The 13873-nt window shown below is 41.8% G+C and overlaps 1 protein-coding gene across 2 annotated transcripts in view; it reads left to right on the plus strand.

Moving 5' to 3' along the window:
- Nucleotides 1-3175: 3175 nt before the first annotated feature.
- Nucleotides 3176-13873, plus strand: part of ntn1a (netrin 1a) — a 61604-nt gene continuing 50906 nt past the window's right edge. For both annotated transcript variants that reach the window (XM_083981831.1, XM_083981832.1), the window contains exons 1-2: nt 3176-3328; nt 3527-4582. In XM_083981831.1, coding sequence (XP_083837957.1) covers nt 3559-4582 — 1024 coding nt within the window. In that variant the 5' untranslated portion in view covers nt 3176-3328; nt 3527-3558. The remainder of the gene's footprint in view (nt 3329-3526; nt 4583-13873) is intronic.

Here is a 13873-nt window from a genome sequence, read left to right on the forward strand (position 1 = left end):
ATTAAGTAGTGTGTTAATAAAGAGTTTGTGAGATCCACATTAGATCCTCACCTGTTCTGTGTCAGGGAAATGCTGCCCTTACTTCCCCCTCCTGCTTTGCCTGTCATTTACATTTCATATACTAGAGACTGTGAATTCCCCTTCTCGTGAAGGGAGGGAAATGTGGTGGCAAACCATACAAAACAGAGACTGTAAACATTAACAGCATTGTATTTCAGCATAGTTTTTGACCAGAGAGTAACAATAACAACTTCAAACAGCCTTGATGTGAATGAATACAAATTACACTGAATTAAACACTCCGCTGGCTTCCAATGAAAGGTGGGACACAGTTTATTTTCAAATATTCATCTTTTGACTTTTATCTTCATAAACTGTAAAAGTGGTGCCATGAAAATACACAACTTGATGATGAAATGATTCGTTATAGAAATCATTCATCAGTTTTTGGATTAAAACTTAAAACCTCATCTGAAAACAGGTCCAGGAAATGTTGCTCATCCACTGCTCTTCCCTCAGTGATCCACAACCCGTCATGTATCACCTTGGCCCCTTTCAGCTCAGATCAAAAGCCCTATCAACCTGGATTCATATACCATTTCATTTTTTATATAATTTTATTTGAATGACTGTTACCTGCAGTTTTGAAAGGATTTAATCCTGACTCATTCAACCACATAAAGTCAGCAGACATCACAGAAAAGAGCCAGGAGAGAGGAAATAGACTGGATGAGAACAAAACCAAGATGAAACTGAGGAAAAACACAGGGTTTATAGGGAAGAGACAAAGAGAAAACAGGATCCTAAAGGAGGTGAAAAAAGAAGAAAAAAAAAACAGACCTAATTGTTCAGGACAGCAAAGTGACTGGAAATCAACACGAAGAACCTTGGACAGACATAAATAAACTGAACAGGAAGTACTGATCAGAACTGTTCTCTTTTAGTGTAAAAAGACATGTGTTCTACACACCCCCAATGGTTTCTACAGTTCCTTGTCTATTTCTTTTCTTGTTGTTGAAATGCGTTTCCCTGAAAAGTCTAAAAAAAAAAAAAAAAGATGCTGTGTCTACAGTACGCCACTTATTTCTCTTCGCTGTACTGTAACTCAGTTTCCACATCCAAGTCTTGTACATATTGTGCTAATATTAGGCTGTAGCATCTTCTGTTTTGTAAGGTTTGTGTCAGATGTGTTAACATCAACTTTGCTTCAACTCTGCCCTGACATGGAACAGTTTATTCCCCAAAGAGACCAGCAGCTATCATCATCTCAGCAGGATTTATTCCTGTTTCCAGGTGCCGAAGTTGGCAGTACGTGTCTCTCTCCACGCGGCAGATCTGAACTGACAGAGATCAGATAAAACAGTTCTATTCTTCTGTCCACGTGAATGCTTGAAACAGAGAAGTGAAGCCAGAGCAGCAGCTGCAGGACTGATAAGACTTAATCATACCTGAATATGGTAGACGTGAGGGCTGAAATTAGAACTAATAATAAGACCGACTGCCTTTCTGTGAACCCAGAGACAGACATGTTGACCATGATGTCAACAACATCTGACTGTTGCTTCCTGACTGTCTCACCCATAACATTATTAAAAGTGTTTTGTAGCCCAGAATTTGCATAACACGAGTTACCCTCCTATGTCTCTATTTCACAAATAGCCTACATGAGAAGAATTCCACCAATTAGCTAATTGTCTGCAGGAGATTAATTCCAAAATACAGGCAAGCAATCAGCGTCAAACACCCTTTAATGCAAATCTGACTCTCTAATGCAGTGGTTCCCAACCTTTTTTGGCTCGTGACCCCATTTTGACATATCAAATTTCTGGCGACCCCACGATCACGTCAAGATGCGCCAGCTCAGATATTTTAATATGCTGCATTTTATTTGAACTCAGTTTATATTCGAGAAAGTGAAAGTATAGAATACAGTTGTTTAAGATTGTGTCTGGTGTTTTTAATCATAATTTTTAAACGAAAAATAATTAGTTAAAAAATAATCAGTAAAGCCTGTGATTTCATTTGAACCAGCAGCAGCCTGATCCACCTGCAGTATCTTCCACTCAGTCGCCCTCGTCCTCAGATAAATAGCGTAATGCCTCCACCGCCTGGGAGAAAAGTACAGTAGAAGAAGCCGCTCTCTGCACGGACTAAAGCCGAAGCTTTCTTATATGGACACAAGATGGCGCTGCTACGTCTGCTGCCGACATTCAACAGGTCTCGTGGAGCCGCTGCTGCTGCTGTGGACCGAGCAGAACAACGAGCGATGACTATGCAGCAGTGATGAAGCCTTCATCCTTCAGATCGACACAGACGCGTCTGGTCTGCAAATTGTTGTGCTCTCAGCAGTTAATGTAGGCTACTGTAGTTTGCATGTGAGTAGAAAAGCTTGTGACTCCTTACAGACTATCTGCAGTCGGTCGGTTAGTTGTCAGTAGGTGAGCTTATGACTGTTGACAGAACTGCAACAGACATACTATAAAGATGTGATAGTTTTACTGGAGTTGCACTTTGACAAGGCTGAGCTAACTCCTACATTAGATGCCTATACTGTAACATGTTGGTGTCCGAGGAAGCTATTTTATTTTGAAGGAATCCCATCATAAATTCGACTGCAGAATTTAGGTGGCACGGCAGAATTAGAGGATGCTGCAAAATCAAATTAATCAAATTGATGTTTACCATAGCCTACTCACCTTTATTTTGCAAACGGTAAATATAATGATAATTATCACTTTATTGCAATTTTATTGTGGTAATTTGCCTAATATGCTAATGGTTCTGCCTCGTGTCCTTCTCTCTCCCGGTGATTTTACTAGGCTACTTGATCGTATCAGCTGTCGTTCACATGGAAGTGTGGCAAACATCAAACTAGCGGTGCTTTATTGGCCCCACTCTGGTGTCTCCCCCATCTCCCTCCCTGCAGCCTAATTTGTGTCTCTCCTCACGTCAATCTTCTCACCGATTCGCCACCACCAGTGGATGTCGTTGTTCCGCCTGGTGTCACCGCCTCGGGATGAGCTGACCGAAAGCTGTGCCAGGCGAGATCCTATCCGATCCCAAAGAGAGAGAGAGAGAGAGAGAGAGAGAGAGAGAGAGAGAGAGAGAGAGAGAGAGAGAGAGAGAGATTGTGAAAAGATCAGCAGGAGGAGTGGGACTTGTTATTAGGAAACTAGCGACTCTTAAATCCAGCCGCTCCTCTATTTTTACGCAGGAGATTTGAAGAAACAAACAACAAAACAGGAGGAGCTGCGATTGGTGCCTGATAGAGTAAAAGTAGCGCTAATTCATCGTCGGTATTTTGACATCTGTGTTAATTCTTTCTCAGGTAAACTGTTTTTTTTTTTGTTTTTTTTAATAGCTGAGAGATTTTTACAGACTGAAAGTCCCCTTTTCATCAGTGACAAATAATTCTTTCCTCAGTTTTTGCAGTTTGAAGAAGCTTGATTTTATATATATCAAACTTTGCTTTCTCTCTCTCTCTCCTCCTCACACGTTCGCTGATTTCCTCTGTCTTCTCCTCCAGCGGCGGAGACTCTTGGAAACCGAGGAGCTACCATGATAAGGGCTGTGGATGTTGTGCTGACTGTGCTGCTCGCCGCCTCCCTGTCGTGCCGGAGCGTCCTCGGCGGCTACGGGATGAGCCTGTTCGCGGCGCAGACCTCTCCGCCGGACCCCTGCTACGACGAGCACGGGAACCCGCGCCGCTGCATCCCGGACTTCGTCAACTCCGCCTTCGGGAAGGAAGTGAAGGTGTCCAGCACCTGCGGCAAGACGCCCAGCCGATACTGCGTGGTGACATCGACGGAGAAGGGAGACGACAGGATCAGGAACTGTCACACCTGCGATGCCTCGGACCCCAAGAAGTACCACCCTCCAGCCTACCTGACGGACCTCAACAACCCCCACAACCTCACATGCTGGCAGTCCGAGAACTTCGTCCAGTACCCGCAGAACGTCACTCTGACTCTGTCCCTCGGCAAGAAGTTTGAAGTCACCTATGTGAGCCTGCAGTTCTGCTCGCCCCGACCCGAATCCATGGCGATTTACAAGTCCATGGATTACGGTAAAACCTGGGTTCCCTTTCAGTTTTACTCGACCCAGTGCAGGAAGATGTACAACAAGCCGAACAGGGCCGTCATCACCAAGCAGAACGAGCAGGAGGCCGTCTGCACGGACTCCCACACCGACATGTACCCTCTGACCGGGGGGCTCATCGCCTTCAGCACGCTGGACGGCAGGCCGTCGGCGCACGACTTCGACAACTCCCCGGTGCTGCAGGACTGGGTCACAGCCACTGACATCAAAGTCATCTTCAGCCGCTTGCACACTTTCGGTGATGAGAACGAGGACGACTCGGAGTTGGCACGGGACTCGTACTTCTACGCTGTGTCCGACCTGCAGGTCGGAGGGAGATGCAAATGCAACGGCCACGCATCTCGGTGCGTAAAGGACCGGGATGGGAGTCTGGTGTGTGAGTGCAAGCACAACACCGCCGGGCCGGAGTGCGACAGGTGCAAACCTTTCCACTACGACAGACCGTGGCAGAGAGCCACAGCCAGGGAGGCCAACGAGTGCGTCGGTAAGTCCATCCACTGTCCCCCATCCCAGCGGCTCTCTGATTCTGAAGCAGAGCCGCTTGGCATGTAGGGCAAATTTTATTTGTTCTGGCTGGGATGATTTTGAGATAACTGTCGACTACAGTGTGAATATTACACGGCTAAAGAAAACGACAGATGAGATATTGTTAGATGGAGACTAATCCCAGCAAACATTTTTTGGTTGAAAAGACGTTTAAAAAACGTTTATGCCGACCGTTGAAAAGACGTTCAGAATTGGTTCAAAAGTGAAAGTTTTTTCAACGGCTATTTGTGGACGTCTATTCAACGTTCACGTATAAACCATATTTCACCAGGAAATGCTATATTTAATTTTTTCTCCTTATTTAGTGTGCATACACAGTATATTGTTATGGTGGATCATAACTAGTAAATTTTGTCTAAATTTCTCATTTGAAAGCACTATTGCAAAAGACGTTTAAATGTGGTCTAAATATGAACGTTCATTAAACGTCTACATATAGCCGGTGAAAAAACTTTCACTTTTCAACCAATTTTGAACTAGTTTTCAACATAGACGTTTAAAAAACGTCTATTAAACGTAAAAATGCTCACTATATACTCAATATTCCTAGTTGCTGACTATAGGATACCAATTCAACCACCAGCCTATCTACTTTGTCAACAGTTTACAGTAAGGACAAAGGCTACAATAAACTTGAATTTATTCAAATATTGAAAATCAACAGTGTTAAATACAGACACATTTATGAAATATGCCAATACAGTACAACACTAACAATCAGACATGGGGGATTTTTCTAGAAAACAGTAGCAATATTTGAGGGAAAAAATAGTCACAAAATATACAGAAAAGGTCTTGAGCAAATAACACATTAAAGTCCTTCAAGTAATCTTACTTGAGACAGTAACAGTGTCAGGAAACACAAATTTAAATTGTTACACAATACAGTTACTCATTTTCTATTTAAAATACTGTATTTTAAATATTTAACTATTCCATTACTCCCCAACCCTGCAAACAATAAAAGAAAATCTTCTCTAAATAAAATTGTTTAGAACAAAGGTTGTGGAATGCAGGGCTGGATCAAAACCACCACCACCAGTCCTCCCTGCAGCCTGTTTCAGGTGGTCTGCCATGGCGCTGTTGACATTTGCCTGTGGGGCTGGGATTCAACCTCATGACAGCATCTAAAATATTAGGGAAAGAGTACAGAAATTATGAGATGCAAGGATTTCACTGTGCAACCACTCAGTAATATAGACAAACTTTATTATTAGCAAAAATTACCTTTAATCACAGAGTACACCACAGTTTCCCTCAAGGCCCTTTTTTGTTGTTGTTTTTCCCCTTTACTTTTACTTGCATACAGTAGCCCATTTCAGTAGGGTGTGCCCTTTTCCCACTGGTCATACTTTCTCTATATGTTGTTGTAGTAGGACAAACAACAAAGTTTTGGGCAATTTGTTTTTAAATCATCACAATCCCTCATTCACTCCCTCCCCTAGCTTGCAGCCCCCTCGCTTTCAGCTGTGTATTTTAGATGTAAAATGGGCTGAATATTAAATTTAGAAGGCTACGTCGACAGTCCAATTGTGGAATTACATGCAATAGCGAACCAACATTATAAACACACGCCTTAAAGTAGTCGGGCAGAAAGTTTTGTCAGGGCCGCAGCAAGAAAACGTTACAAGCTACCATGCTAACCTTACTGCTAAGTTAGCATGCCCAAACGAGCGGCCTCGTCCGCATCGTTAGCAGCGTAAAATGAAACAAATGGTGTCATAATTTCTTGTTGGAACATAGGAAATACTGTACAGTAGTACATGCACTTACCAAAAATGCTGTATTTGACGACTCAGGCAGCGTGAGTAGGACCGACTCGTTCGCCGCACTCCTGCTGGCTCAGTGCAGCAGCCGGTTATGGTCAAGGTAGTCCTCTCCTCAGCCTAAGTGTTCGCGCATGCGCGTTACAGCAGTACACGGCATCCTCTAATTTTACATAAATTCATTAAAATATCACCATTGCGATGTACTGGAAGCTTTCTATTAACAGCACAAAGCTCATATATGTCCATATTTGTGATATTTTATGAAACATTTAATGCGTTGAAATTACGTTTTGTTTAGACGTAATTTCACCTCCCTCATTTAGAGAAAAAACATCAATCTAATCAATACAATCTCTTTTGAGAGCTACAACGGAAATGATTATCAACTAAAATTAAACAAATATGTGTTTTGCGCAACGTTGATGTTGTAACCGCTTTTTAGACGGTTGAAAAGAGGTTGAAAAACGTTCAAACCTTATGTCAACCTGGTTTCAACCGGAAATCAACGTTGAAATTACGGTTTGTGTTTGCTGGGATGTGAAATGTTCTCGTGCAAAAAAATGTGCGTGTAAGGGTCTATTGAATATAAAATAGCCTACATAATGTCAATAATGTTAATAATAATGTTTGGTTATCTGATTTATCTGCGACCAATTTTAAAGATTCCGCTCATTAAACCCAAACTTTCCCTTTAAAACAAAGCCACAGCAAAACCAAATTTTTTCCTGATATTGTGGCGCGCGTCCACGAGCATAAAACTGGCTTAAAGTCACTATGCAACATGAAAATGCAATCTCAAAGTCCATTTACTGTAGCATGTTGCAGGCCACAATTGAGGCTTTTAAACCACCTCAAACAGGACCACTGAGCCTGATCTCCCTCAGGAACATTTCTCATAGCTCGACCTCGCCGCTGCACTAAAGCGATGCCTTTTCATTTATTTGGAGAATTCTGTAACAAACCCACCGCAGTGGTAACTGGACACAGATTTTATTGTAATATCACACAATTATTTTCCACATCAAAGTCAATAATGAAACAAGTATCTAACTGCCGGTTTTTGTGGTTAAGTATTAAGATGTAGATTTATCATTATTATTAATTTTATGATTGTTACATACAAGTACAAATTATTACAATTTATTACCATACTCTACGATATAATTATTAACGTGCTTTGATGGTTGGACATCATAAAAATATAAACTAACTCCTGGAATTCTTAACCACGTTTTATATATTAAAAAAATAATGCATAGTGCAAATTCCTGCAATTTGGATAATGTATTTCTGAAATTATTCACTTTCAATGAAAAACAAGCTAACAAAAAAGATACTACAGTATAGGCGTTTACTAGAGCTATCAAGAAAACAGGTGTTGCACAAAATCTCTGATCACATCTGTCTCCTTATTTTTTCCATTTGCTGCAGGTCTTTGCAGGGAGACAGGCTCTATATTGTTTGACAGTCAGGACACATGTCAGCCACTTTGACACATAGCAGCTGTTTAAAAGGTTTTTGTTTGCTGGTGCTGCCTGTTTCTAAAGCTCTGAGACTTTTTGACTGGCAGATGAGAATGTGTTGCTAAATCAACAGAAGCAGTTTTGGGGAAATATCTACATACTATTCTGCATGGCTCTCGAGAGGCTTACAATGTGCGAAAGAAAGCAACAGAACTATATGTATAAAACCTGATCCCCTCTCTATATTATATTCAATCAAATTAGATCTTAAATGTGTGGAATTAAATAAATTTTTTATGCTTGTAGCATTTTTTTTAAACAATTCAAAAAGCTTTAGAGAGAGAAAGGAAAGGAAGATTTAAAGTAATGTGTGTATTTGAAAGCAAGGATAAAACCGCCCATCCTCCCTCCATGTCTGCGTTATGTTTAAGAATCTCCAGCAATAGAATAATTAATCACCGATGAATGTGCTACTAGAAAAAAAGACATAGTTTTGGCTCAACTCTTGAACTCATAAATTAATTGTTTCCTTCAACCAGTATCTTTGACACTTCAACTATATACGTCTAACATCGGAGCCACAAAAGCCTGTCGCTTACTGCATCTATCATGTTGGCAGCAAGGTGTTTAGTTTTCATGACTTCATAGCTTATGGAAGTGTGTGTGTGTGTGTGTGTGTGTGTGTGTGTGTGTGTGTGTGTGTGTGTGTGTGTGTGTGTGTGTGTGTGTGTGTGTGTGTGTGTGTGTGTGTGTGTGTGTGTGTGTGTGCAGCACTAAAGCACAAAGAGGAAATCATTGGAAGGGGTTGCTTTAGATGGATGAGTGTGTACAGTGGGGTACAGTTTACAGTTTTTGTGATCAGATTGACATGTGAGAGTGTGTTGTTTCACCCCACCCTCATGGCAGCACTGTGAATCTCACTGAACCCTCATAAGGACGCATTTATCACGATAGTGAGTCTGTGCACTGGCACTACATGAGCTGAAAACCAGCAAGAAAGAAAAAGTCACAAAATACAAATAGATCTGTCTCTGTTTTTGTTTTGAAGTGCACTTTCCTAATTACTTCCTCTGGATCTTAAAGGACACATGTGCTCCTTACAGTGAACCTCAATCCATTTGAGTTATTGACTGCAGAAAAGGGCGAGCATCTAATGCACTGAGTTCAATATTCAGCACCAAGGGCACAACAGAGACCTGTTTCATTCTCCGTGTCAAGGTGTTAATCTAAATTTGCAGCAAAGGTCGAAGGAGCTGTTGTTTTACCTCTGAAGAAATTATGAATGCACCATGCCTGAATCTGAATATTCCTCCTGCAGTCTTTAGAGGCTAAGTGATGAGCTCCTGCACAGAAATCTCAACTCCCACAGCGAGGAAGGTGACATTGTTTCACCTAATTACTGTACAAAGAGAAAGAGCCACAGTCAGAGACTTCTCTCCATGCAAATCAGCCATAAACATAATTCTTATCCTTCCAGTCACCCAGTTTCAGGTCTGTGCGAGTTTCCTGGACGTGTTGGGTGAAAGCAAAAGAGGTGAAAGTGTCTTGAATAATTCAGGAAGATTAGAAAGACAGCTTGAAGGCATGCAGAATGAGAGGACCGGCAGTGCATCGGAGAGAGAAGCCGGGACAGGGAGGGAGGGGCTGGAGATGGAGCAGGACGACAATAGTGAAAATGAAAGAGACGGACGAAAGCGTGAGGGAAAAAAAATAAAGAGCAAATAATGGGGCAGCAGAGTGACATTTCCATGGCCTGTGCGCCAGCAGAGCATTTTGACAATTGTTTCCTTTTTTTTCCAGGCACCACTTATTGGGCCAATGGGAATATAAAAGCTGCTGAGGGAGGAAGAAACTTTTGCTTCCACTTAAAAATTCAGAGTTCATTGATACTGTAACATATCAGTAACTTGGAAGAGATTAAAACTCTTCCCAACCTCGCTGCTGTTATTCCACAGTGCCTATTTTTACACAAGGAGTCCAGTATTAGCATTACTCATTAAAAAAAAGAGAAGAAAAAAAAGACCTGCTGCTTGTTTCGGCTCATTATATCACCAGCAGTAAGCACAACGTACACTCAAACGCTCCCAGGTGCTCCTCAGAGGCATCTGACTGACAGGAGCAAACATGCTGCATAGAAAAGTTGACACGGTTGATTTGATACCCATTAAAATAATTGAGTTTTAAAGCCACAACCACTTGCATAAAGAAAAAAATATTTTAAAAGAGTCTTCATGCCTTGTGATATGTGGGTGTGTTCCCAACTTGAAACCGTCAGGGGTAAAAATTCCTTTGTCAAAAAAAAAAAAAAAGTAGAGTAGGTTCAAACTGTTGAGAAAATGTGAATAATAACTCAAACAAAATGTTCAAGCAAACATATGTAAGCACTTAAAAGCAGCTGTGCCCATACTGTGGTTTGGTGGTGTGTTTTTCTTATTTTCGCGGCTTACTGCCCAAACCTTAATGAAGGTTCAGATACCAGAGCGACTGAAGTGGAGTTTGATAGCAGCAACAATCTAAAAGAAAAAACGTTGTTGCCAACCACTGAGCATCAGCTCTCGACCATTTTATGAAGACAAAGAAACAGACAATTCAGCTTGCAGAAACAGCAGTTCATTATGAAAATATCAACATGAAAAAGTAAAGACTATTGATAACTGGCAGTGTTACAATATTTACCCTTTGAGATCAATGTTGCTTTCTGAATTTATGAGTTTTGAGGTGTCTACAGTCATCCTGCACGTATAGCTGATAATGACAAGTTGTAATCTCACCAGTCAGACATGCATTGCTCCACCTCTGTATGTGTAAGTGATGCTTTTATTTTAAAATGCATTAAGACAGTTGGAAAACAGAGATGTTCTCCAGCCGTCAGTTCGTCAGTTGTCTTCCTGCTGTCACGTTCGGTTGGTACTTTTCAGGCATGACTGGAGTTCTGGTTAATGTTTGAGCTGCTCACTGTGCACCTTTATAAACCGGCATCCTTCATCTTCAAACGCGCCGGCAGGATGCATTGTTAGTCCTGGTCACAGCAAACAAAACTGGGAATAAACTGACTGAGTATCTTTGCACTTTGTACTGTCTCACTACGTATTCCTCACCTTCACTTCTTGAGTCAGCACACAGCCTCTGTCTAACCGACATGCACGCATCTGTGGGCACATGCACATAAACACACGCGCACACTGATTTCTTCAGGTCTTTAGCCGCAAGTTCAAGCAGGGGGGAATGGCCTTTCTCTCACTTCAAGAACCTCTTTTTTACTGAACTCTTATCAGTGTTTATGACTCATTCAGTGAACCGCTGCAAAAATAAGTCGCACATGGTCCAGACAAGCGGCTCACCCTGCTGTTTTACATTCTGAGAGCTGTTACGTCTTTCAAACAGACAGAAACATCGACATAGAACCAGCTCATGCAGTGAGAAAGAGTGATGCAGCTGTGACCAAGAACTCAAAAAAGAAAGAAAGAAGATATCATACATATGAAAAGGCGGTAGTAATGAAACACTTTATGCAAAAATGTTTTGTTTTTTTCTGCAAGTTTTTACTGAAATGCTCACATGGTCCAGTGCTCCTGCTGTGCCATGAATTTTGAGTTTTGTGAGTGCGTGCTATGTAGTTGCATTTGAAATGGAAAGCATAGGAAGTTTGAGCGTTGCCTTTTGGTCAGCATTGGCAGCTGTTAAGAGCTGTTACAGTGTTAGAGTCCAGACACAATCATACTGTTCATACTGTTGGGGCTGTGGCACAGTTCATGAACTGTACATCTGCAGATAATTAAAAAAAAATGCAGTTGATTTTGATCTATTGATGAACCTTCAAAGATGAAGAAAAGAGCTTTAGCTCTGTCTGATAATGGATATTCTTCATTCTGGTGTCAGCTGACAGCTGGCAGGTCATCCAAGACATAAAAATGTATGATACTGTACGTATGTATGATTTTTTTGTGAATTGACTCAAAGTAGATTAAATATTTCTTGAATCATCCTTTAGTGTGACGAAGTGTGTAGGGCATGCGTCACAGGACAGAAAAGTGGGCCTGTTTTGGTTTTATCAAACTATTTGCACCAAACTATAATGATTTAATAAAACTATTACAGTCGGAGCTGCTATTCTGAGCATTTCTTCAGCCAGGTGCCATGCAATCGCAGCAGAAGTGAGCTCATTCACACTCACAATGACTTAGGCTCAATTGGAGGCAATGTATGTGACAAATAATGCAGATAGCGTTGAGTATGTCGAAGCATGGGATATCTTGAAGCTATTAATGTCAGTGTTTGGCAGCAGTCCCTTTCTGAGCTGGACTTTTGGAGCTAGTTGTTGCTTGTCATGAGGCCTGTTCAAGAAGCAATTCAATTTTCATGGAATTCCAGTTTTGCACAGATAATAGATTGTGACAGGCCTTTGAAGAGTGGAAATGAGTTTATATATCGAAAAAATGTCTGAGGATAAAATGGAGATAAGATGGCCAGGCAGCACACAAAATGTTATTGTCCATGTCTGTGTTGGTACTTAAGAGAAATACAAGCCACGCTGCCGCCATTCATAAAACTAAAAATTGAATCTGTAACTGTGGTTTACTATCACTATCCGCATGTCCAGTATTAGTCTCAAGTGGAACAAGGTCATTTTCATCTCAATCCGTTTTACTGCCTTCGACTAAGCTCAGGTCGCGTTGGGTGATGGAATGTGTTCAGTTGTCAGAAAAGACAAAAATCCGCTCTGAAATTTCACAGCCTCTGTGTCTGTTGTTCGATTCAGGGTCCTTTGGGCAAACGGAGCATTTCTGTGGCCGTGGTTTTGTTTCATTGCTTTGGCTACAACATATAATGCAACACAGATCCAGCTCACAGTGTGAGTCCGCGTTTTTAGCCAGCGACTGGGTGCTTGTGTGAGTGTGTGCACGCAGGTCTCAGTGTCAGCGCACATGCTCGCAGCAGAAATGGAACCTCGACCTTGTTTTTTTTTTTTGGAGAAATGGTTTGGTAGGAGGCCATACTGCTTTACTCTGCTGGCTTCTGGCCAGCGCTCACTTCCTCTTGTCACCCTCGCTGGTACTTGAACTCACCGTGGACAGAGGCTGCTATATCACAAAGTCCAGCGAGCGCAAGAAAATCAGATCATCATTGTTGTAATTATCATCCTCCTGTTTCTCATGATCAGTTATTGCTGCTGCATACCTGTGGGTGCAAACATACTCTGTGTGTGTGTGTGTGTGACATTTAAAGTGTTTCCACCCAATCTGGGGCATACTCTTTCAGCAGCTGGTGATAATTGGTCCGACTGATTAGACCCAAGCTGATTCTCTTCCTCTCTCTGTCCTTTAAGCACAGCACATCTCTTATTCAGCTACAGTAGTAGCTCATATTCACATACAAGTGTGTTTTTACGCTGTCAGGCATTTTCTCAAGAGAGAAATCTGGGCGTATACTGCACCCAGTCGCTAAGGATTTTTCAGCAATCTGATTAATCGTTTTCAAACCACAGACATGAAGTAAGCATTCTTTACAGCGATGACAGCTGTTTCATTATTTTCATTGGAAGACGTGCTTCTTTGACGGCACAGAGAGGTCGACCACAGCCGGTCACCTTAGGCACAAAAAAGTTCAATGCATTGCAAAACAGCCAAGACAGTGTTCGAACATGACTCGGACGCCTCCCAAACATCTGCAAAAGTGTGACACACACACACACACACACACACACACACACACACACACACACACACACACACACACACACACACACACACACACACACACACACACACACACACACACACACACACGTATACAAGCACACCACTCAACAAGATGTTTGATTCCCCCAGTGACAGATAGCTCGTCTCAGTCTGTGTTGATACCTGTCTCTGTGTTTGTGTGTGTACTTGTGCATGAGTGCTCAATGTGTCTTTGTTCTCCAGCAGTTAGGCCTCGTTATTATACAATGTATTTATTTTTTCTGCGTGTGCGTGAGAGAGAGAGATTGTGCAACTATAT

The sequence above is a fragment of the Trachurus trachurus genome (genome assembly GCF_905171665.1).
Source record: "Trachurus trachurus genome assembly, chromosome: 1".
NCBI lineage: Eukaryota > Metazoa > Chordata > Actinopteri > Carangiformes > Carangidae > Trachurus > Trachurus trachurus.